We start from the raw sequence: 22,447 nt of genomic DNA on the forward strand, positions 1-22,447 counted from the left end.
ATAAAATTCATCGATATATAAAGTTGGATGTTTTTCTCTTTTTTTGTTATTCTCCTTATTGTAAATGTCACCTATTCAATTCCAACTGAAGTTTACATTTTGAAGAAGAAAAAAGAAAGAAAAACTCTGGTGGTATATACAAACTCGCAACGCTGTGTTGTTTCATGGCAGCAATCAGTCTGCACTACATGTGGTTTTTGAATTCAATTTCCATGTCTTCATGAAATGCCAGGTTACGTTTCCTCTTTTCAAAGGGATCCGAAGAAAACGAGTGAAATTTTGTTCGATAATCTTAAAAGGAACATAAGCGCAGCATCATTGTAAGTATTCATATGTGAATCTTTATGAATCTCAATAGAATTTATTTTATATAATATATTCTTTAGATCTAAAGAAGATAAACATCTGCCTCATCAAGAACTGAATAGTGTTAGTTTCTGGATACCAAATTCACACCTTTATAACTTGAGATCTACATCTAGCCATAATGTTAGCAGAGAAGACACGACACAATTTCCAGAAGAACTCAGGTTTAACCATCTCTGCTTGACAGTATCATTCTCAACAACCAATGAAGTATTTCTTTGTTTTTCTCATAAAGGATGGTAAACACATGTGTTGGTGTACAGTCAATAGCTAAACCAGCAAACCCGAGCATAAAAGAAGTTTGCTCCAGACAGGAGGTTGAGCCTGTTGTTGCATTATTTGAAGACCCTATTGATCTAGAGTTTGAAAAATCCAGCTGTTGGACCTATAGTGCTCAGAAAACTCCTTCTGGTAGGAAGAAACCTAAGCCACTGATTGCAACTGAGCTGACAAATGTAAAAAATCTTCGAAAACGAGCTTCACCTACAAATCCCCAGAAGCAACAGCAGGAGGACAAGAAAGTACTGGATTCTGCAATGGAATCTAAAACTCAGCCTTTTCCTGTTAAATCCTTTTATGGTGGAAATAATCGAGTCAGCCCAATTGCCCGCTCACCGACACCTGTTGAAAATAAACGAGTTTCCAACATTCCCAAGCTTGTGAACCTTGACCAACCACATGATGAACCTGACAGCCCTTTCCCTCAACCTGGCCCGTCAGTTATTACTAGAAGCCGGAGTTTTTCATCCCAGTCTTTTCTGCCTTACGAAATCGGGTATGTCCATTGTTGTTTTTGAATATATTGTACAAATGAAAATGGTTTTAAAATCAAATTTTGATTACAGTCTTAAAAATTTTGGAAACACGTGTTACGTCAATGCGACCCTTCAAGTTTTATTTGCTTTGCCTGGATTTACGGACGATCTCGTCAGTGCTTTTAAACAGGTGGAAGATTTGCCATATTTTTCGGGTTTGTTTGCCCAAATAATAGCTGCACGGAAAACGGGCCTTTCACATGCAGTCAACGTTAGTACCCAGTGAGTATAGCGAATATTATGCGCCAAAACAAATCATTTTCCCTCAACTTCCGTAGGAATTTTGTTGAAAATCTATGGACGCTACATCCGAGCTACTTAGTTCGAGAACAGCAAGATGCCAATGAATTCCTTGTACGGCTCATCGAACACTTGAAATCGGCGCTGCCACCTGGACCGGCAAATCCAGTTGAGTCGCACTTCCAGTGTGAAATGATTGAAGTATATCACTGCGTCAAGTAAATAATCATGCAATTTCGTTACCTCGTTTGGCCGAAACTTATGTCTACAATTTCTAAGATGCGGGAAGAAAAAGAAAAACATCCAGAAAAACACTTCCATATGCCTACCGTTCTCTGAAAGTTCGTGTGACTTAGAGCAATGTTTGGAAGCTTATATGGCGGAAGAAGAACGTGACCTGGCATGCAGTAATTGCCAAGCAACCAGCATGAAAATAAGCTCGAAATTCAGAACTCTGCCAAGGTTTAATTCCTATTAACAAGTTTCTCAAGGGTCTATGATCTTTACTTCTATTTACAGCAAGCTGATTATGTCGGTAAACCGCTTTTCTAAAGATGCAAAGCTTGCCAAACATATCGTCCCACCCAGACTGCTGGATGTTCGGCGGTTCATGGAAAATGTCGAAGATGTCCTGCCCAGTCAATATGCATTAGCTGCACAGATTGTTCACGTTGGAGAGTCAAAACATTTCGGTATTATTATTATTTTTTTCTAGTCTGTCCACGGAATTGCGATGTATGTTTTGTCTCTACAGGTCACTATGTTTCGCACGTATATTGTGAAGATGGCGAATGGCGCTACTACAACGATACGTCTATCCTAACTGTATCTCTCGTGGATGAAATCCAGTCTATTGACGGAGACCCAGCTTATGTTTATTTTTACATCCACCAGTCACCAGACGAATGAGCGTTCCAGGCATTAAATGCGTTTTCTTTTGTTTATTGATCGAATGTGATAGGATTCAGTAGTCAACTGTGTTGCAATTATCCTCGAGCCATATGATTTCAATGTTTCAGCCTGTGCCTCACTTTTTGTTTAGTCATGCCAAGATAGTAGTTCCAATTGTCGCTGCCGTAGTGACACCTGTTATTTTTTCTGTTAGTGTCACGTGCAGAGATCCGTCACTGCAATAAGAACAATTGTTAAACCCAGAAAACGAGGGAAATCATTATCCTATTAAACCTGGAAAGATGAAAATTGGCAGCCACGCTGGGCGCTTCTGGTAAGTTGTTTAAAGTTAGCTGCCAAAATTGAACAATTATTGCTACATCGTCTTTAAAGAAAAAAGTAAAATACTATGTTACCTTTGCAACAAGCTCAGTTTCTTCAAAGACGTCAAGATTGGCGACATTATGCTTCTTGCCTAGTGGGACAGGCAGAGAAAAGCGAGACGACAGTGGCGTTTGAGCAGAAAATACCATCGTTGTTTGACTCTCGTCTTCGTCTCCGCACTGTTATTCATTGCCAATACACCAAGTTATATAATACAATAAACAATTTTGTGTTTTTTCAACTTACGCGCACTGAAATGCTTTTGCTGATTGATGGCACTGCGACTTGTTTGTGTTGACAAATCGTATCCCAAGGTTCTCCGATCACGGCAGCTTGGTTACTGCACCCGACGGCAATCACCTCGTCGGCTGTCAAATTGGAGAGCAACTCGCTATTAGGCAGAGCTTCTTGGATAGCTTGTTGCAGCCTGGGCATTTTTGCCGTTCCACCACAAACAATCACCTAGTCGAAAAATTGATTGATTCTGTTTTTTGCGGTACTGCGGGAGACCAAATACCTTGTGTACATTGGAAGCAGTCAGACCAGCCTGTGTCAATGCTTCAGAAATAGGTCCAATGTATTCTGGGAAGAGTTGAGTTATAAGCATGTCTATTCTAGCCCGAGACACATTGGCACTAAGATCGACTCCTTCGTGAAGCGATTCAATAAAACAGTGGGCAGTATTCAACGTCGATAGTACGTGTTTGCACTCTTCTGCAGCACCCATCAATTTGAACATGGATCGTTTGCTCTCTCGAGGGTCCAATTTCCATTTGCTATAATGTTTAAAATGTGTCGGTTATTTGACGTCTGAATGTAAACTTGTAAAAGTTTACTTTTGAAACTCGTCGGCAAGATAATTGGCTACAAGAGCCGTGAACTTGTCACCCCCTTGCTTTCTGTGCAAAGACGAGACAACGCTGTACATGCCTCCACGAACATTCACCACGGAGACATCCAGCGTCGCTCCACCACAGCGATACACCAAGCAGCAACTTTGTGTGTGAAAAAATAAATGAATAACCAGTCTAGGGATCAATGGTATTATTTTAGAATAAGGGGAATACGTACAGAGTTTCGTGTTTGTTAGCCTGCCCGATGCCATACGCCAGCAAGGCAGCGGCAGGCTCGCTAATGACTTGCAATATGTTAAAACGAGCTTTTTCGGCAGCTTTCCACACGGCTTGTCTTTGTTCAGAAGTAAAAGAGAGCGGAACGCTCACAACAGCTTTCATGGATTCATCAACTGCATTAGAATGGTGAATAGCAATATCTGAAAATAAAAAAGTGACATTAATCTTTTCAGTGGGAAATTTTACAGGGACTTACCATACAACTTTTTGTAAATATGAACTAAGATATCTTCTGGAGAAAAGAATTTCTTCTTTTCATCCACCTCTACTTCATATAACAGTTTCTTGTTTTTAACGATGACTGGGCAGACAGATGTGGACTGGAGCTTGGTCAATTCTGCTTCTTCTCCGTTCCAGCATAGAAGTTCTTTGCATTTGACCACACTGTTAGACATGTTTCTAAAAAGACCTTGTTTGGCAGGCAGACCAACAGCCTGTAATGCATTGATTAGTCAGATATGAAAACGGGAAACTGTCTTCATCTTTATCATGTGAACTTACAATCTCTTCAGAAGAGAATGAGACGATGGACGGCGTGACACGATCACCGGCATCGTTAGCTACGACATCAGATTTACTATCCTATAGAAAAGAGTAGCCATTAAGATATCAACATGGATAGAATTTCTTTCGAACTCCAACTCACCTTGCAGACTGCCACGCAAGAGTTGGTACGCCCGACGTGAAGGCCAAAACATGCCGACATTTTTATAAGAACAAATCCTTTGGAAAGCAAACCCAAAAAAGATAAGATTAAAGAGAAATTTAAATGTATCGTTGTGCACACTGTTGGGAATCCCGCCTGCCTGTGCACGCGAGTAAGAAAACCAAAGACGAGCGTCTGCTCTAGCAGAAGACCGTCGCCTGACCGGCGCGTTCGTAGACACAAATCCTAAAAACGTAAAAAAATAATTTAAAAAATAATAAAAATTTTATTTCTGTTAATTCACGTAGGTGGGTTCGTTATAGTGCATGTCACTTTCCCGCATTTTTTCCTCTAAAATTACGTTACACCACGTTTCACTCTTGGAAGTCATAGTTGTTTTTTTTACAAGTGAAATTCGCGTTTCCCTGAATCGAAAAAATAATGAACGTGCATAAAATCCATTTTTGTCATCCATTAGGCTACGGTTTTCGCAACAGCCTTTCTTTTTCGGGCGTTCTAAAATGAACAAGAACTCTTTGCATCTTCAGTAACACCCAGCTGAAGCGAATGGAAATGTTGACCCAGCCCGGGATCTATTGTTAATGAGTAGAAAAGCAGCATATTCAGAAAAATTCATTTTCAGTTTTCTCTAAATTGGGTAGCTAAATTGGCACAATCAACATGAGATTGCCACCAAAAAATAACGTCTCATGTGTAATTTGCTCTTCATTCTCAAGACATCTTGTGGAAAACTTTTCTCTTTTCGCATTTTCTTTGACCCAGTATTCGTCTTCAAGTTTATCTTAGAAATTCTTCAAATCACGTCACATTCATCAAGAACAGGATGTGTCAAGGATCGACGCCAATAAGGATGCAACAGGGGAAAAAAACGAACAATCTTTCATGTAGATTAGGGGAAAAGAACTTGGAATATGAGGGTCTTTTAGGGTAGTAGGCTTTGCTGCTCCAATGTTCTGCAGGCCTCCAAAAGAGAAAGTTTAGTCTCCAATGTTTATCAGATGTTGAGATAGTGTCAATCCATGAACGAGACATCGTTGACTTGGGGTAGGTCATTTCAATTTAACGTACGATAAAAGTGCATTATGACCCACGCCCTAATAAATCCAAATAGAAATAACAAAAATTAATTTGTGGGCCTGCACCACATCCATTATTTACACGACTGGTATTGTTGGTTAAGTTGTTAAAGTAGAGATCAATGAACTATTGTTTTGTATCCACATAATGGACCTGAAATGAACACGCGCCTTCGTTTGAAAGTAAATGACTCTGACCTAAAAAAGTGAATGAATCGAAATCAGTTCTCATGACGTCAAGGAAAACACACAACAAGGATGTTGTGGTTAAAAAATAAATAGACCTAAAAGTTCGACGGGGCGAGACTGATTTTTTAAATGACCTTACTCAATGATAAGAATCGTCTCTCGATCCCATGGCCAACGCTGTCGAGAAAATTCGATGTTGTTGTTGACGACGTGTTTTATTCATTCTATGGAATTCGTCGAATCTCCCAGGGTACATGTTTTATTCTTATCGAAAAATACTAAGACAATCGGGGTATGTGTGTTATCATAATTTTTCCCACATATGCTGATGAAAGAACGGTGATGCAAAAATAACACACATTTTAGCGAGAAAATATTGTGGGTAGTCGAAATGAAAGTATAGCGGCAAAATGCCGGTAGACTTATTACTTACTACCTTTCGTTTTTAAAATTCGATATCCCATGCTGGTTTACTAAACGCCATTTTATGGCTACATCGGCCATATGACATTTCGTAACAGCGTGAATAAAAGTACGAGCGTGTGGGCGATTTCCTTGCCAGCACAAGAAACAAACTCGTGACCATCGGAATATTTCCTTGTTGCATCCGTACTGCGTGTAGAAATCACACGAGTACGTGTCTAACAGTTTAGCAATATCAACCGGACCGAGCAGGGAAAGTTGCATTCACTTATTGAGGCTCCAGTCTAACGGAAGATGGATTTACATCTTTGCCTCCAGTCCAGAATGGAAGATGTATTAGGTACTATACAATCAACGCGGATTAGTGAATCAATCATTGCCACAAACCCAAGTAAACAGCCTCGAATTTGACACTGTTGTCTGTTATTAAGTGGTCATCACTTCCTCGTTCCTCTATTCCTCAAGAAATCGTGTTGGAAATCCCCATTATGAAACAGATTCACACGTAAAATGCATACACACCCCTGTTGGAAACGAATTTAGGTCATGGAGGAACCATAAAAAAAAAACATTTTAACATATCAGTTGTATGAAAACTAGGTTGAGGATATTCGTTTGTCATATATACAAATCCCTTCAGCGCCATCCATAACAAAAAGAATCTTGACACACGAACGGAAATTCCGGTATCCACCTTTTCGTGTGTTGGTGTGTCCCTTTCTTAGCTATTCAAAATAGTATAATCACCTTGAAACGTTGATCGTCCTTTTTTTTTTTTTAATTTTTAATTCTAACTCGACGGTTTCTATATACCAACTGCTGGAGAAAGAGTGAAAGCATATCCCACGTGATGCACAAGCTGCTATCCGTAATGCAGGATCGATTGTTTTCTATTTGACTCGCAATTTCACCCATCACAAATTTAGAAATGGCTTCCTTTCTACGATGAGGTGTTGAAATATCGCCATCATTATGATGTTTCCTTATTGCACATCTGCCAGTAATAAAAAAAAAAGTACCTGGACTGTTGTCAGTGCAAGAAACTAGACTGGGCGGAAGCGGATTGGAAACGTTACAGCCGTGACGAATACACGCAAAAACTTTCTCATTTTTTCTCTCTCATAACGTGTGGCTGGATGTTTAAACGATATTGCCATCCTGCTCTAGACGGACATAGTCTAATGCATTTTCACTAGCGTTTTCACTACCCAATTTCATTAAAAATATTACCAGCAGATGATGTTTATATTCCGGGATCGTTTGACTCGAGGAAAATTGAACCACTTTCAAAAAATAGAATTCAACCACGTCATATTATATAGGAGGTGAAACGATTAAAGAGATAGAAAATATCGAAAACTCTACCACGAACCGGATCTGTTTTTAAAAACCTTGGAAATTGTCGATCGCCAAGTGAAATATCCATTTGATTCCGTAGGGCGTTCGTCCCCAACGGTGTTGCGTTTGTTGTCGTGCTTACTTTGCCACGATCATTTTCTCCTGAGCGAAAGAGCCAAACAGCACCACAGTTAGGTTGGCTATCAGGCGGTGGACGGAACGCAGTCGACAACCAACCTTCCGTGAGATCACACCTCTCCCTACTCCGGATCCATCAGAGGCCGGTATACAATCATTACATCGTTTCGCCAGTGAATTTTGGTGTTTAATTGTTTCATCATATTGCATTTATTGACGGTAAGTTGTTGAATTTCTAGCGTCTAACTAAACAAATCTGGTGGTGGTGTTTGGTAATTAAGGTGAAGTGAAATTAAACGCAATCGACTCCAATGTTACAGTACTTTGCGGGTTTTTCCTAATTTGAGGTGTGTTGATTGGAAGTAACGGCAATCCTTGACGGTTCATCCATATTAATTTTAATCCAACAGAATTTAAAAACCGAATGACAGGCAACTAATTGCAACGACAAGGTAGATCTCAGTGACAAGGCCGATGTCACATTTAAAAACAAAATTAATGTGGGCGTGGGTTGGGAAGAGCAACTATTCGAATTGGCCATTCTTCCGCCAACGCGTTGATTTGCATATATGCTGGTACGGAACCTGATTTTTCAAGATTATTTGAAGCGTTTTATTTTAAGATGTACTTGTACATCTCACCTTCGTCCACCCAAGGTTATTAGCTTCGTTCTTGAGGCGTCCATATAATGATGCCCGCTCCGAGTATCATACACACGTTATTCTGCAACAATGTGATGTTATATAACCGTGTGTTTGCTCCTTTTTTTCTCCATTGTTCTTCTTCCAGTTTGGTCGTAGGACGTACCGGGATTTTCCCCACAAATTGCGCGGTTGCATGGTTTCCCCAAAACCGCACGTCGTTGTCCATTAATGCAATTTTCTTCAAGACTCATAACACGCTTCGTTACGAGTTACCTCTATGGTCGTTCCACTTAGGGCACATCGTCCGCATTAGAACGTGAAATCGGGAGCAAAAGCAAAACCTTCCGTCCGAGCACAACCGACGACGTCATTTAAACGCGGTTAGTCTCTAAAAGCATTGATATCTCCAGCTGGTCGTCTCTTGACCGTGACCTACTCTCTACAGTGAAGGTACACGCGAGGTGATCGAGATTTCACATTGATCGACTCCTGCGGGAGAAACATCCATTAGCGATCCATCGGGTACGCAAGGCTTTCGACGTCATACCCTGACAAATTGACTGGACAATGGCTAACTTGAGCCAGCAGGTCGTCGAACAAATGGATATTATCGTGGATGTCGGTGGACTACAATTCGAAAATTTATATCCTGTGCTACTTCAGACATTTGTTGTCATCGTCCTTGGGTATGTCATTCTTCATTCCTTTTTCAATCGAAATCCAGTTATGTTTATATCAAGACCTTGGTTTAAAGAAAAAATAAAATCTTAAAACATGTACAGGTACTTGAGTGGTAGGTGGGGTATAATCGGTCAGGTGGAATCTAAAGGTTTGAATACCTTTGTCGGTAATTTTGCCTTGCCTTGCATCATTTTCACGGCTCTAGCCGAGCTGGATTTCAGGTACATTGTTTCATGCACACCATGAAATTGATACATAGATTTAAATAATCTATTTTAAATAGCCGAGTCAATTGGATGTTTCTGATGGCCATACTGATCAGCAAAGCTGCCGTATTTGTTGCTGTCGTTGTATTCACGCTTCTCTTGACCAAACCGATGAATTTCTCCAAAGCTGGACTCTTTGCCATTTTCTGCACGCAGAGCAATGATTTTGCTCTGGGATATCCAATCGGTTAGTTTCGAATTCATTCCATCACTATTCGCTTGTACATTTCCAAACGGAAGACGACGATGAAATTTGAATGCCATTTAAATAAATTTGGGGTACTAAATGGTGACGTCATTATACGGACGATCGAACCAGTTTTCGCTTCCGCGCTTTCACTTCGATAGACGCGCAACATTTTCACTCTTTATTTTTTTTTTTTTACTTGCTCCGTTATTTTGCTCTAATACTTTTTATCCCATCTTCTTACAAGGCACTTTCTCTGCGCACAACAATATGCTTGGAAAGTGGTTGCGACAATCACACAGATGTCGCTATTATATAACTACTTTGAATCCAGTTTTTATGCAATCTTCCGGATAGGGAAGAACAACTCGTCCTTTTCTACTTTTCCTTTCTATAACATGCGCTTTACGCAGTTTGCCACATCATCGGATGACGTCACGCTAATGCGTTATTTTTCATTACAGTGGCGGCCGTTTACGGAAATAGTCATCCAGAATATGCCAAATACCTGGTAAAAAAAAATGAAAAACAATTTGAGAAATAATTAATTCTTGAATAATATTCACCTTTTCATTTTAAAAATCACAGTACGTGATGGCACCCATTTCGCTAGTGTTGCTCAATCCTTTGGGTTTTCTCTGCATGGAAGTGGGCGAAAGGCTGAGAGAGAGCAGACGTCTTGCACAGAAAATAATTCCAATTCAACAGGCGGATGCTTCCACCGGAAGCGACAATCAGCTTAGCCGAAAGGTTAGCACATCTTCCTCTGGATCGCTATCCAGCTCCAATCACAGTCGAAGTCATGCCAATCGTTGCAAGGTATATCAACCTAAAATTAAAAAAACAAAAAAACAAAAAAACAATTCAGATATTTACAAATTGATAACCTTGTTTCAAAAATTCCAATGCCGCCAGATATTCTTGACTGTCTGGAAAAATATGTTGTTTACTCCGATTGTTGCAATGACCGTCATGGGTATTGCTGTCAACTTTCTCTGCGATCACCAAATACCGGCCATTCTAAAAAACCTGTGCGGGGTAATCAAACGTTATTTAGCAAATGCGACGTACCACTCAGATTCTAACCCAGTTGACTATAAATAGGTGCTCAGTTCGGCGTTTAGTGCGACTGCGCTCTTCGCCCTTGGCTTGCGAATGGTAAACATCAACAAAAATCTAGCAACACATGCACGTTCTTGTTTTTTAAATTTCTTTTTTCTTCATTCTATTTTTATTGCCATTCGATCGCAATGACCGAATGAAGGTTGGCAAAACGCAAGGTTCTGGTGGTGCCAAATTCGTCGTACCCGGCATTCTTATTGGTGTCAAATGGTATTACATTCAATAATTTCCTTTCAATAATGAAACGAAGGTCATTTAATGATATCCTCTTTTCCCAATTAACAGTCTAGTTATGCCTATCGTGACCCGTGAAGTGACCCTTCATTTAGACCCGGGGATGAATGGCAATGCTTCACTCGACTTGAGTAATTTGGGTTTTCTCCTGGGCACTTTCCCTTCGGCTCCTGGAATTCTATTTTACGCAATACAATACAACGTAGCTGTTGACATGGTATACACACCTTAAAAAACGTTTTTAGCCAGAAATTGTTATTTCAAAATATTACCGGAAACAGATTGCTACGGCTATGGTAGCCGGGACTTTCTTCTCGCTTCCAATTAGCGTCGTCTCGTCGAAAATGATTTCACTCTCATCAGCCAATCCTGCAGATTACATCAGCTTACTCGATTCGTTTTTGATACGCATCGCAATAATAGGACTCGTTTGCACGGTACGTTTTCTCCATGAAATTCATCTGACGATTGTTCTAACGATGCAAATTTTTAGCTGTTTATGCAAGTGATCTTCTTGGCTAGTAAAAAATGGAAAAAGGCACCTCATTTCGTCACTTTATGCCTGACAATAACTCAAAGCATGGCCTGCCTTGGTATCATCTTATGGTACAACTTGGGCCGTGACGAACCGTGGAAAAAACACGTCCAATTCATGACGTTCGCAGTCGGTGTTTTCGGGTCACGGATCTGGTCTGCTCTGTTATCCGTTACTCTACTTCTTCTGCGCATGAAGAAATTAAGCTTCGTCCTCAATAAATGTCGTCCCTTTCTTCTGGTCGTCGGATGGGGGTCTGTTTATCGCACAAATCAACTTAGAAAACACGACTAATTGCCTTTTTAATAGAATACCTGTAGTGCTTTCTTCTTGCCTTTGCGCGTTCGCCACTCACAACCGTCTTGAAGGCGACAACCCCAATTTCCAGTATGGCAAACTCCAGGCTTTAGTAGCCTCAACTGTCCTGATCGTCAGTTTTTCAGGTATTATTCGGCATTGCTTTATCGGTTGACAAGTTGTAAATGGCAATTTACTTACGTATGACAGTCACTGTCATCTGCTTGGTGTGGCAGCAACGATTAAGTAAACAGCCAGCTATTACTAGAGTGGCGTCTAGCGTCAGTAGCAGAATGTCCACTTGCTCATCATCGACTTCCTTGTCGACGCCAAGCGAACTTCTTTTCGATGCGTTCCAGTACACACCCAGGAGCAGCACTCGTACCAGCACCACGTCCATCGACTCAAACAATTTCCACCATCTTCCCATAAGCAAAGGTGCCCTGCTAGTTCAAGAATCATTTTACACCGGCGATCCTTCTTCTTTTAACGAATACAACAAATCCGCAGCGTTGATGGTTGAAAGGTAAACCTTTACAAAGTAAATTAGTTATTATAATAATTTAATGTGCATTACTGTCACCGTAGTTTATTCAGTCCGTGTGATGATGCACCTGGTTATGGAATGGATGTGCCGGCCGATGAGCTTCAGAGTCGTAAGGGATCCTTGGCGTCGTTGAGCAGGAACCCACAGGCGATGTTGGCTGGAATGCGACTGACAGAGCCGGAGGAATCGGGAATCGTTCGTGATCGCGACGATGAGTTCCAAATCACTAGACATGTCGGTCTCCTTCTAACGCTTGGCTCTTCCATGTTTGTCGTACGTAAACGTTCTTGATTTTCCGTTGTTACGCGTTAAGTTCAATATGATTTCTGATAAACAGGGGATTGCCGTCTGCGTGTGGACTTTGGTGATGGAAGAGATGACTGGCATCTACGTCATGTTACTCTTTTTAGACGAAACTCTTAATTTCGGACAAGGAATTTTTGTTTTAGTCATTTTCGGCCTAGAACCTCGCCGTTTCCTGGCTCCTGTTTGGTCGGGGTAAGTTTGCCTTACAATCTGCACGAAAAGTATGTTTCAAAATGGTGGTATACATAGATTGAAACGGCGCAACAAGCTGAAGACGGTTGCCAGTTTGCTGTCGTTAACAGAAGCCGGCGATGAGAACAAAAGAAACGAGCAGACCGTTGACCACACTTGCGAACAGTTCATGATGTTCTACATGGACAAATGCATCCGAGATTTGGTCTGCGATCGCAAGTCAGTATAAATTAATCCAGTCTTCTTTGGAATGAATGTTAACATTAGTTACTGATTATGAAACAGGTGGCACCTGAAGGAATACAGAGACGTATTCTGTGGCAACGAAATGGTCGACTGGCTACTTTTGATGGGTTTGGCACGCGATCGTAGCCAGGCAGAGAAGTACGGACAAGGTTTGCTTGACGGAGGTATAATAAACCACGTGGACGGCCGAAAAGATTTCCACGATCAGCCATATTTTTATTCGTTTACCCAGTGATTAGCTAATGCCAATAAGAGGCTTGTTGACATTGTAATTACTTGACGTGATAGTTATGGAGACAAACGTCCGTTAAGCAGGCTACGTGATGAATTTCAGCGTCTCTCTCACGAGTTCTTTCCTGTAGGCGATCAACAACTGCAATGATCATGTTCTACTTATTTATCGATAACTCTGTGGACTTTCGTGTTGTCCATCTGTCGTTGATTTTTCAAAGCTGATTTGTATGACCTTGGCCTTTTATGTCCCTCTCGATGAACTTTTCTAGCTTCACGAGAATTTGATTTTGTCAAACCATAACAACTTATTTGAAACAAATTGCCAACTATTTTTTAAAACAACTATCGTTTTATATTTGTGCGCGACTTTTTAATCGTTTTCCTTTTATTGCCACCGTTATATTATTAATTGTTCGGATTTTTCTTTGTACGTTTTGCGATAGAAAAAATGATTGAAAGATATTATGTATTCCGCCAAATACGAGAAGCACACTTTAAAATGGAAGAAAAATACATCGTGAAAAACAACTGAGAATCTATTGATGCACTGCAAATCTTCAATGGAATGTGTGCACACAAAAAATAAACCAAATGAAAGGTTTGACGTCATGTTTGGGTTTGCTATTCGCATTTTACAGCATGCCTACAGTTTTCTTTTCATTTTTTATAATATTTATTTTTTGTTGCGGGATCCCCCCTCCTATTTCAGCGTTACTAAAACAAATTCAAGTTCTCACACAATCAATTAAAATAATAATAAAAATGAATTTTGTAAAACGCGAGTGACCGGCTTAAACGGCTTATCTACTGTGTGAGAACAGCAGCTGTTTAGCAAGCATCATCTTCTTGTGAATGAGTTTTCTTGGAAAAATAAATGATTATCTTACAATTACCTTGACTCCCAATAACAAGAGTCTGTTTAATCAGGAACTATTTGGCATTTGGCCACTCTCCTACCGTAACCAAATGTGAAGAGCCCAACAACTTGCACCCTGCTGAAGTCTATTAATGCCCCAACGAGGGGCCATGTTGCTATAACCCATCTGGGGTAAAAGCAAGGGGTAGGTGTCTAAACACTCTGGTAAATCAAGTGGTAATCTCAACTTTGACTTGCCCGTTGATTCATGTGCATAAAATCGAAGAATTGTATTTGAGATAAAATTGTAGTTTTCTGTTACGTAATCGAACTATCGTCAGATTTGGCAGACATGGGCATGGTTATATAAATTCACAAACAGCATTTTAAACAAATAAAGACCCCTGTGCCAGGATTGAGGATAAAAGAGTTTTGTCCTTAAGTGTAGACTCTACTTCACGCTCGTCAAGTCGTAGACATATAGGGGCAAGACGAGTATTACCCTTTTTCTTCAAAGTCACTATGCCTCGGCTCTCGACCAAGGAACAGGTGTGCGCGAATTCATCAAAGTCTATGGCTGTCACACCGTACTTGGAGCAGACTTTGCTGTATGACTGATGCAGTTTTCCCAGTGTCACTTGCTTTGATTTTCCCATTTTGACTAGCACGAGAAGTGTCACAATAATAAGCTTCTGCTGCAGAGGAGTATCGTCCATGTCATCGCTGTTGGCAGAGCAGAAGGCACTACTTTCAACTGAGCCCATCATCTTACACAGAAGAGGGATGTTCACGCATTTGTTAGTCGGAACAGATCCGCTGTTTTGAGATTCAGAATTCGACGGTGCCAACACCAGTTGCTTTTTTGCTGTTGTTTCGGCCAATTCGACAGCTCGCCTGCAGATATCAATGGCTTTGCGGAGGTCACCGGAGGTAGAAGATATTTTACCCCCCAAGTATTGGAGAGCCGAGGGAGCTATCACATTGCCAACATCCTCCGTGACAGCTTCCTGGATTCGCTGGCTTAAAATGGTTGCAATGTCTTGTTTTGAGTAAGGTGAGAAATTGAGAAGAACGGGCTTGAAATTTACTCGGCTTTGCAGCCGAACCAAGGCTCGGTCAGTAAGGTCCAAAGCATTAGCTAAGCCTATTAAAATCAGTCGTGAGTTTTTCAATGCTGGCAGTTCAAAGATCGCGTATAAGACAGATTGATCTCTGGTTGACATTTGGTCAATTTCATCCAAAACGAGAACACTACAGACGAGGGAAAATGAAAAATATTATTTTATCTTAGCTATTGTGAAAGAAGTGAATTTTTTCTTACATCATAGGTCCCGTGTCTGTGAGTCTGTCTTCCAGAAATGGTAATGCTTCTCTGGCAGAAGCATTCCATTTTGCATCCAGCTGCTGAGCAATGTGTTGGAATATAGAGGCAGGGGTGCGAAGTAACATGCAGTTGACAAAAATTAACTCAAACCTTCCTGAGAACTGTGTGCCAAAGAAGATGAAATGAGAACAAGAGCTAACAACATTCCGAATTCAAATTAACAGTGTGCTTACAGTTTTGTTGGACAAGATGTGTGTTACACATGCAGTTTTGCCTGTTCCTGGCCTTCCTGATATGTACATGCTGCCTGGTTTTCTTTCATCAATAAGGGGCCTCATAAAATTCTCAATTACGGCCAGCTCTTTATCTCTGCAAAAAATAGTGCTTGGAGTTGTAGTATGAAGGGCTTGGCGTGCCTTAGCAAAGCTTGTAACTATTAAGAGGCCAAACAAAGAAAAATTATACAACTGAACGATTTGGCAAAGTTAAACAGGCATACCATTTGGGTGATGCAGTTTCAATTTAACCGGAGAATTCAACAGAGCACCTCCTTTGTGATTTTCTTCATTTCCTCTCACAGCAGCTTTTTTAGGACTGCATATTTTGGTCATCAAACTCAATGGTGCTTCTTTAGCAGGAGAAGAAGCAACAGTATTTTTGAAGAGATTTCTATGGACTTTTCTAGGACTTAAGCGAACTGCATGAGGTATGGAAGGAGTTGGTGTCTGAGCTCTCCTTGATGAAGATCGAGTCAACCTCACTGACTGCTCAGCCTCATTAGCTACATCACTTGTTTCTTTTTTAAAAAATTCGAAAACGATAACAAATGCTGGATAATTCGACCAAGTTGTTTTAAAAGACTTACCTTTACGAGGCGATTTTGTAGGACTAGCGAGATCACGGTCAAAATCCATCTTTCGACGTACGCTTAATTTTCGGCAAGGAAAATTTATTTGGTTCTGTGCAGCAGGCGACATGGCAATCTTTTACCGATAAATTAAAAAAGAAAGTAAAAAAAGGTGAATTTCCTTAAGCTATAGCTTGAATTCGATTCCAACACGATCCGTATTTCGGCTGTCAGCTTGAAAGACTGCTCAATGAACACTGAGGAGGCAATAGCCTTTGGCGGGCGATTTGCCGCGCTTTCATCCCACACTGTTGCCATATTAAAGCGAATAAGCGATAGCAGTCTGTGCGGTTTGTAGGTAGGGCTCAGCCCCGGTTAGCCTCAAACCGGGTTAGACCCGGTTCGTCGCAGAGAAGAAAGAAAGAAAGAATTTTTTTACGGTACCATGCAAAAAACACACTCATTACTGCACTGTTAAGTGCACTTTTGATGAGAGCATTGATAGTCACAAGCTTTTTTGCATGGGGGACAAGCTTTCCCGTACTGGGCTTCGCGTCGAAATAAAATAAAATAATAAATACCGTCCAATAGAGCCATATCGTCCATATTGCTGATGTCGGAGAACTTGAACGACAAGAACAACACAACATGGGCACAACGCATTGCAATCTTTAACGGTGAAAAGGCTATTGATGTCGAGAATTATCACACGTACGAAGAGGTGAGTTATAATCTAACCATTAGCAGATCTTCCTCTGACGCACTATTACTCAACAGGTGATGGCCTATTTAGCCGAATTGGCTAACACCAACCCATTAGTTTCAACAAAGGTTGGAGGAACAAGCGAAGAAGGTCGTGATATCGTCCAAGCGAATATTAGCAGTGGTCTTTCAGCAAACAAACCGGTCCACTTTTTCGATTGCAATATCCATGCTAGAGAGTGGATTACAGCGGCTACTTGCGTGTGGATCATCGACCAGGTATATAAAAGAAAAGCTCGTAAAAATTGTGTTTGGCTTCTCAACTATAATAGTGGTCCTGTATAATCAAAGATAACAACTGGATATGGTTCCTATCCGGAGATTACTTCGCTCGTTGACCAGTACGATTGGAAATTTGTTCCTATTGCCAATCCAGATGGATACGCCTATACTTGGAATACTGTATAAGCTGGAGTCATAAATCGCGTATTCAACAATTGACAAGAAACTGTTTAATTTCTATAAGGATCGCAATTGGAGGAAGAATCGTCTTGTTAACAATGAATCGACGTGCGTCGGTGTCGATGCTAACCGCAATTTTCCGATCGGTTTTGCTGGATCTGGTTCCTCCAGCGATCCCTGTTCAGGAAGTATAATTTTCACTGAATCTATTATATCAATTGATACAAATATAATTTTTCTATATGTCACTCTGTATAGCTTATCATGGAATTGCCGCATTCTCCGAGTGCGAGGCCAGCGCATTTAGAGTAAAACTTGTCTTATTGGTGCTAAAAATCAATTAGATGGATAACACTGTTTCTTTGTTGAACATTAGGACTTGATTGCCGCTGATCGTGGCAGAGTTAAAACAACTATCTCTCATATGCATTCTTATTCACAAATGTTTCTTTCACCTTACGGCTACACCACCGATTTACCTGCGGAATATCCTGAGATGGTATAAGAAACAAATGATGAGACCAAGTGTTCTTGTAAATACAATTTATTTATTTTTATTCAGTTCCGTGCCATGGAAATCGCTGTGGATGCGTTAACATCCACGTACGGGACACCCTATACCTACGGAAATACCGCTGTTACCATTTGTAAGTTTATTACGTTCTCCTTACGTTTTCATCATCGTCCAGCGTGAAAATTAAGAGCTTTGTTACCTCCATGTTACAGACATCGTGAGTTACAGTGGCATCTGGTGACACCACGGATCATTACTACGAGAGCGAAGGGGTTGTTCATTCATACACTATAGAACTTCGAGACTCGGGTACTTATGGTTTCCAATTACCGCCTGATCAAATTGTTCCAACGGCCACCGAAACCTGGAATGGATTGAAAGCAATGATCAATGCTATTTGAGTGTCGTTTGTAACGTCTTCCCCATTAGTTAACGCAAAATAAAACGAAATGCCGCTTTGCGAAAAAAGTCTATAAAAAATAAAAATAGATTCATTACTCTATATAAAAAATGATAAATAAGCCGATATAAATATATATTTAGGGTTGAATTGATGGCTAGAACAAAATCAGTTTCTTTTGTATAAAAAAAAAAAAAAAAGCGGACTTCCTCTTTGCTAAGATATCCTCATGATATCCTCAAGACCTATGGTACCCAAGTTTCGAGGAGGGTCATGGCTGCCTACCCCACCTTTCTGTAGGCGGAAGATTGACCAGCAACCAACGAGCTACCCCTTCTCCACCTAGCGACTCCCTAGGTCTTGTGTGACTGCACTTATCTCTCTATCCAGTATTGGTTGGATATATATACAGGTACCGGCCGATACCTGTACTGGCCATACCAACTATACCTATAGAGTGGTAACATACTGCCTAGCAAGCCCATTACTGGGAGTCGCAAACAACTATTATATACCGTGAAATATGGGCCCGAAACATGGTTGGTAAACGCCGTGATGCACTTTCCGTGAAAAATCTTTTTTCAAATTAATTCTGAAAATAAACTTTCAAATGTTATAAATGAACTTTAAAGGAAAAAGTGTAAAGAAAATTATTTTATATCACAGTTAGACAAAAATTAACGGGAAATTCAAAATAAAACGGCATATTATGCAGAAAATCTCACAAGGTATATACTATATAGCATGCAAGTGTAACTGCCTTTCCTGCCGCTAGGGTATAGGCAGAATGATCTGGTACTGCACCGCTAATATAAGATTTCTTTTGATTAGTTTTACATCCTGACGGTGCGTTAAATTGTTCTTCGCATATCCGATGGAGCAGACATTAAAGCCTATTAGTGGCTTCTATAGTAACAAGGCGAAAGTTGACTGTTATATGATTCTTCACGGTTATCACACTCTTAGTACTGCAGTTGTCCATTGAATACACATAAAGAAAACTATTGCGGCCAGGAAAGTAGATAAGAGAGAGGTGACAATCTGAAGTTTGTTTTCGTTCGTGTATAGTTTTACAATGATAACAGTGGGTTCGTGTATACCCTTCAAGCCTGGTAAGCTTAGCTATCAACGGCAAACATCTCATCGTGACGTTCGTTGACGGTCAGCTTCGGTTATTGGGTTAGCAACGGAATTTGTTAGGAGTCAATAAGTCATTCAGTCTAGCTAGGAGTACGATTAAGTAAATTGAAATAGACAAAATCAGACGAGATGATAATGAAAGATTATCGAAAACGTAAGGCTGGTTACCATCACAACAGGATTTATTATTTTAAACCAGTTTTATATCTTTCTTTAGCTCGTAAACTAAAGTGAACTGGAGAAAAAATGAAGATTCCCTTCGCAGTTTTATGTAGTAGTTTGCTTTTATCAATTTCAGTGACAGCAAACGTCGATTACTCCGGGTATTTAAATTACATTTCCCAATGCATAACAAGCTCAGCTATTACCTGACACACACTGAGGTCTTAAAAGTTGTTAACCTGAAGCATTTCTCTATGGCAGGCATGTTGTGATCCGTGCGATTCCCGAGACGAAAGACCAACTGGAACTTTTGGATGATTGGTTCTCGCAAACGACCAGCTTCCTCGACTTCTGGTTCCCACCGAGTAAAATTAACAAGTTTGTCGACATTCGCGTCCATCCCGAATGGTACGTTTCATCTTCAATCAGGTTGTACATGTTATTTAATCTGTATACCGTTAACAGGTACAACCATGTGGTTGAAACCTTAACTCGTATGAACATTAATCATAAAATCCATATTGCTGATGTTGGTGAGTTGGTGCGACAGGAACAAGAGACCATCGCTCTCCGACGCGCACTTTACAGTGGAAAAGCAATTGATCTTGAAAATTATCACACGTACGAAGAGGTAAATCCATATTCCCATAAACAGTGTTCACCTGCAAGTTTTATTTTATATTATTGTTCAAAACAGGTGACGTTCTTACTTGGCTGACTTGGCTAATACAAACCCAATAGTGTCGACTAAGGTTGGAGGGACAACCGCAGAGGGTCGTGACATTGTTCAGTTAATCATCAGCACTCATCTTTCTGCCAATAAACGTGTTGAGTTCTTCGAATGCAATGTGCACGCAAGAGAGTGGATTACGGCCGCAACATGCATTTGGATTATTGACCGGGTAAAGAGACGTACTTTTTGCTTTCTTTTGACAACATTATAGTGTTTGTTATACATGATTAATTGTATACGCAGATCACTACTGGGTATGGTTCTGATCCCGAAATTGGCGCATTGCTCTCGACAAAGGAGCCTGCAGCGATGTCCACAGTGTAGTTTTTTCTCACACATGGAAGTACAGTCATTCCTGGACAGCTTTTTCCCACACTCGATTTTTACTCTGTGCCCGCATTTTGGGATCACCTTCTCCACCTCAATCCTAGAAAGGAAAGCCGTTTGAAGTGGATTAATAAAGGAAGATGAGCGAACTTGTCTTTACCGACAGAAGACACTGCTCAATTGTTTGTTGCTCTCTTTGGGCCCACATTTTAAGTGGTACATGTGGCCACAAGGCAATTCTTTTACCTCCTCGACAGTACAAGTCAATGCGAGTCTCTTCTTCAATGGGACACCACATTTCGTAGGAACAGTGTGTCAACATCCTAGTAGCTGCTTGATTCGAGTATTTTGAAAAAAAAACGCACTGTGGCTAACGTGAAAAGCGAAAGTAAATTTTTTATTCAATAACTGGACCATTTCCACCACCGATAATAAAAAAGATATCGAAAATTCTAGATTTAATTTTAATTTTATATTTTATTTTATTCACTTATTTTTTTGCATTTTGCATTTTACATTGTGCGCATTTCATACTCTTGTCCGAAATATTTAATGCACGCAAGGACCAAGACTGCTATGCCATAAAAACGAAAAGTTAGTCGATTATTTTTTTCTTACACTGGCCTTCACCTGCCATTCAAACTGGCTTACGAGCAAACGACGAACCTTTCAAGAATCCATTAGGGGTTGAAAGATTCCCATGGGGTCAGTTCGATTAACACCTGAATTATATTACGAGAATACAACAGCATATACCATAGACAGTGACAGAATCCATTCACGCAGCATTCTTTTTCTCTGTTTTGTCACTCATCGAAAACAATAAAGCGAAGAGGGCAGTATGGGTTTCGCTGATGCATCAACCTACCTGCTAATCACTTTTACTCTCAATAAATTGCCAACATGAGATTCCGCAGGAATTAAAAGGTTTAATTCAACGTGCTACTCACGTGCCACCTAGTGCCAACCGAAGATAACTTTCCCGGTCTTACGGCGGGACTGATACACGTTCCATTCACGATCCGTGATTAACAATAGACCATACGATTTTTCTATTGTAGCGTTTTTCATATGTAAGTATCTCTCTAGCATAAACAAGATTCTATTCAATAGATAATAAAAGAAGTGACGAATAAAGTTCATTTTTTATTACTGTCAATTCAGTTTATTCTCTTTGCGAAATTTAACAAGAAACGTCAACTTGTGCCATAGAGAGCTGCAGCGTTTTGCAAGTCTCTTTGGTGCAGTATAAAAGACTTGATAAAACATTTTACATTTGGTAACGGTGTTGGTTCGCTATAGCACCGTTACCATGCGTGATACCATATGCGTTACTAATGAGTGTTTATCTAATGCTAATTGCAGGTCTGGGAATGGCTGAAAAGAGTGACGCAAAAGTCAGGACAGTTTGAAAAATGATTGGAATAATGACCACACTGGCTGGATACATGGAAAGGAAAGGCTATAAACTCCAAATGGAGGAAATTAGGTGTCCACATGAATTATAAACGGTGGATTAATTGGACGACCAAACCCACTCTTTTTTCACGTTCTCTGCAGTTAACCATCACAAATATGTTTTTATTCTGTTTTATATAAATCAGGCAGAAATGTAAATAAATTTTTGTCGTGACCCTCGGACTGCTCGAAGTTGTGGTGATGCAGCTTTAAGAAGTCGGAATGAGCTGCCGCGAGTTCATCTATAATTTAATGTCCGTTAGGGTATTAAATTTAGCTGTTGATTGATCCAAACACATGGGGGGGGGGGATAAGCAATAATTGGGATCGAAAGGGCAATCAAGTAAACTCATCTTAAGGGCCGTATTCAA

At 40.3% G+C, this 22,447-nt stretch overlaps 6 protein-coding genes and 3 long non-coding RNA genes across 15 annotated transcripts; 5 read left to right on the forward strand and 4 right to left on the reverse strand.

Moving 5' to 3' along the window:
* Positions 1-20: 20 nt before the first annotated feature.
* Positions 21-2,580, forward strand: LOC116922414 (ubiquitin carboxyl-terminal hydrolase 17-like protein 6). The gene is made up of 8 exons (XM_032928778.2): positions 21-320; positions 387-530; positions 602-1,141; positions 1,212-1,403; positions 1,460-1,639; positions 1,701-1,883; positions 1,941-2,113; positions 2,176-2,580. The coding sequence occupies exons 1-8, from the start codon at positions 226-228 to the stop codon at positions 2,328-2,330; spliced, it is 1,662 nt and encodes a 553-aa protein (XP_032784669.2). The 5' UTR covers positions 21-225; the 3' UTR covers positions 2,331-2,580.
* LOC116922413 (heat shock 70 kDa protein 14) lies at positions 2,348-4,679 on the reverse strand. Its single transcript, XM_032928777.2, has 10 exons — positions 4,476-4,679; positions 4,331-4,411; positions 4,026-4,263; positions 3,768-3,969; positions 3,533-3,691; positions 3,214-3,472; positions 2,943-3,158; positions 2,729-2,875; positions 2,607-2,665; positions 2,348-2,548 (listed from the first exon to the last, which is right to left on the reverse strand). Exons 1-10 carry the CDS (start codon positions 4,533-4,535, stop codon positions 2,464-2,466), a joined length of 1,506 nt encoding a protein of 501 aa, XP_032784668.2. The 5' UTR covers positions 4,536-4,679; the 3' UTR covers positions 2,348-2,463.
* A 3,167-nt stretch (positions 4,680-7,846) lies between these two features.
* LOC116922412 lies at positions 7,847-13,085 on the reverse strand. Of its 5 annotated transcripts, XR_006646442.1 has the most exons (12): positions 12,943-13,085; positions 12,210-12,878; positions 11,828-12,158; positions 11,644-11,753; positions 11,337-11,585; positions 11,067-11,267; positions 10,510-10,972; positions 10,005-10,267; positions 9,144-9,946; positions 8,852-9,046; positions 8,302-8,793; positions 7,847-8,244 (listed from the first exon to the last, which is right to left on the reverse strand). It is a non-coding gene; the product is annotated as an uncharacterized LOC116922412 (long non-coding RNA). The 5 variants fall into 5 exon arrangements; XR_006646441.1 differs by having other exon boundaries at positions 7,847-8,793; positions 12,241-12,878; XR_006646444.1 differs by having other exon boundaries at positions 7,847-8,793; positions 11,644-11,748.
* On the forward strand, positions 8,849-13,679 carry LOC116922411 (integral membrane protein GPR155). The gene is made up of 17 exons (XM_032928776.2): positions 8,849-8,990; positions 9,087-9,206; positions 9,269-9,438; positions 9,903-9,949; positions 10,027-10,257; positions 10,354-10,476; positions 10,543-10,596; positions 10,703-10,770; positions 10,846-11,011; positions 11,076-11,231; positions 11,288-11,583; positions 11,639-11,772; positions 11,837-12,152; positions 12,215-12,446; positions 12,511-12,671; positions 12,729-12,890; positions 12,957-13,679. Exons 1-17 carry the CDS (start codon positions 8,872-8,874, stop codon positions 13,150-13,152), a joined length of 2,751 nt encoding a protein of 916 aa, XP_032784667.2. The 5' UTR covers positions 8,849-8,871; the 3' UTR covers positions 13,153-13,679.
* A 603-nt stretch (positions 13,680-14,282) lies between these two features.
* LOC116935925 (cell division control protein 6 homolog) lies at positions 14,283-16,441 on the reverse strand. Its single transcript, XM_045173331.1, has 5 exons — positions 16,197-16,441; positions 15,831-16,127; positions 15,565-15,764; positions 15,329-15,492; positions 14,283-15,258 (listed from the first exon to the last, which is right to left on the reverse strand). Exons 1-5 carry the CDS (start codon positions 16,306-16,308, stop codon positions 14,394-14,396), a joined length of 1,638 nt encoding a protein of 545 aa, XP_045029266.1. The 5' UTR covers positions 16,309-16,441; the 3' UTR covers positions 14,283-14,393.
* Positions 16,442-16,761: 320 nt separating this feature from the next.
* LOC123472377 (carboxypeptidase A1-like) lies at positions 16,762-18,257 on the forward strand. Its single transcript, XM_045173787.1, has 8 exons — positions 16,762-16,899; positions 16,956-17,159; positions 17,232-17,342; positions 17,407-17,530; positions 17,601-17,650; positions 17,719-17,841; positions 17,905-17,989; positions 18,085-18,257. Exons 1-8 carry the CDS (start codon positions 16,792-16,794, stop codon positions 18,255-18,257), a joined length of 978 nt encoding a protein of 325 aa, XP_045029722.1. The 5' UTR covers positions 16,762-16,791.
* Positions 18,258-19,555: 1,298 nt separating this feature from the next.
* LOC123472471 (carboxypeptidase A1-like) lies at positions 19,556-20,653 on the forward strand. 3 transcript variants are annotated; one of them, XM_045174057.1, is made up of 5 exons: positions 19,559-19,719; positions 19,820-19,966; positions 20,024-20,189; positions 20,256-20,460; positions 20,535-20,653. In XM_045174057.1, exons 1-4 carry the CDS (start codon positions 19,643-19,645, stop codon positions 20,274-20,276), a joined length of 411 nt encoding a protein of 136 aa, XP_045029992.1. In that variant the 5' UTR covers positions 19,559-19,642; the 3' UTR covers positions 20,277-20,460; positions 20,535-20,653. The 3 variants fall into 3 exon arrangements, with proteins under 3 accessions (XP_045029990.1, XP_045029991.1, XP_045029992.1); XM_045174055.1 differs by having other exon boundaries at positions 19,556-19,719; positions 19,820-20,189; XM_045174056.1 differs by having other exon boundaries at positions 19,556-19,719; positions 19,820-20,189; positions 20,256-20,653.
* On the reverse strand, positions 20,080-20,977 carry LOC123472484. The gene is made up of 3 exons (XR_006646928.1): positions 20,779-20,977; positions 20,293-20,718; positions 20,080-20,220 (listed from the first exon to the last, which is right to left on the reverse strand). It is a non-coding gene; the product is annotated as an uncharacterized LOC123472484 (long non-coding RNA).
* Positions 20,978-21,415: 438 nt separating this feature from the next.
* LOC123472490 lies at positions 21,416-22,257 on the forward strand. Its single transcript, XR_006646934.1, has 2 exons — positions 21,416-21,691; positions 21,984-22,257. It is a non-coding gene; the product is annotated as an uncharacterized LOC123472490 (long non-coding RNA).
* Positions 22,258-22,447: the final 190 nt, after the last annotated feature.

Source organism: Daphnia magna, linkage group LG5 (assembly GCF_020631705.1).
Source record: "Daphnia magna isolate NIES linkage group LG5, ASM2063170v1.1, whole genome shotgun sequence".
NCBI classification, from domain to species: Eukaryota; Metazoa; Arthropoda; class Branchiopoda; order Diplostraca; family Daphniidae; genus Daphnia; species Daphnia magna.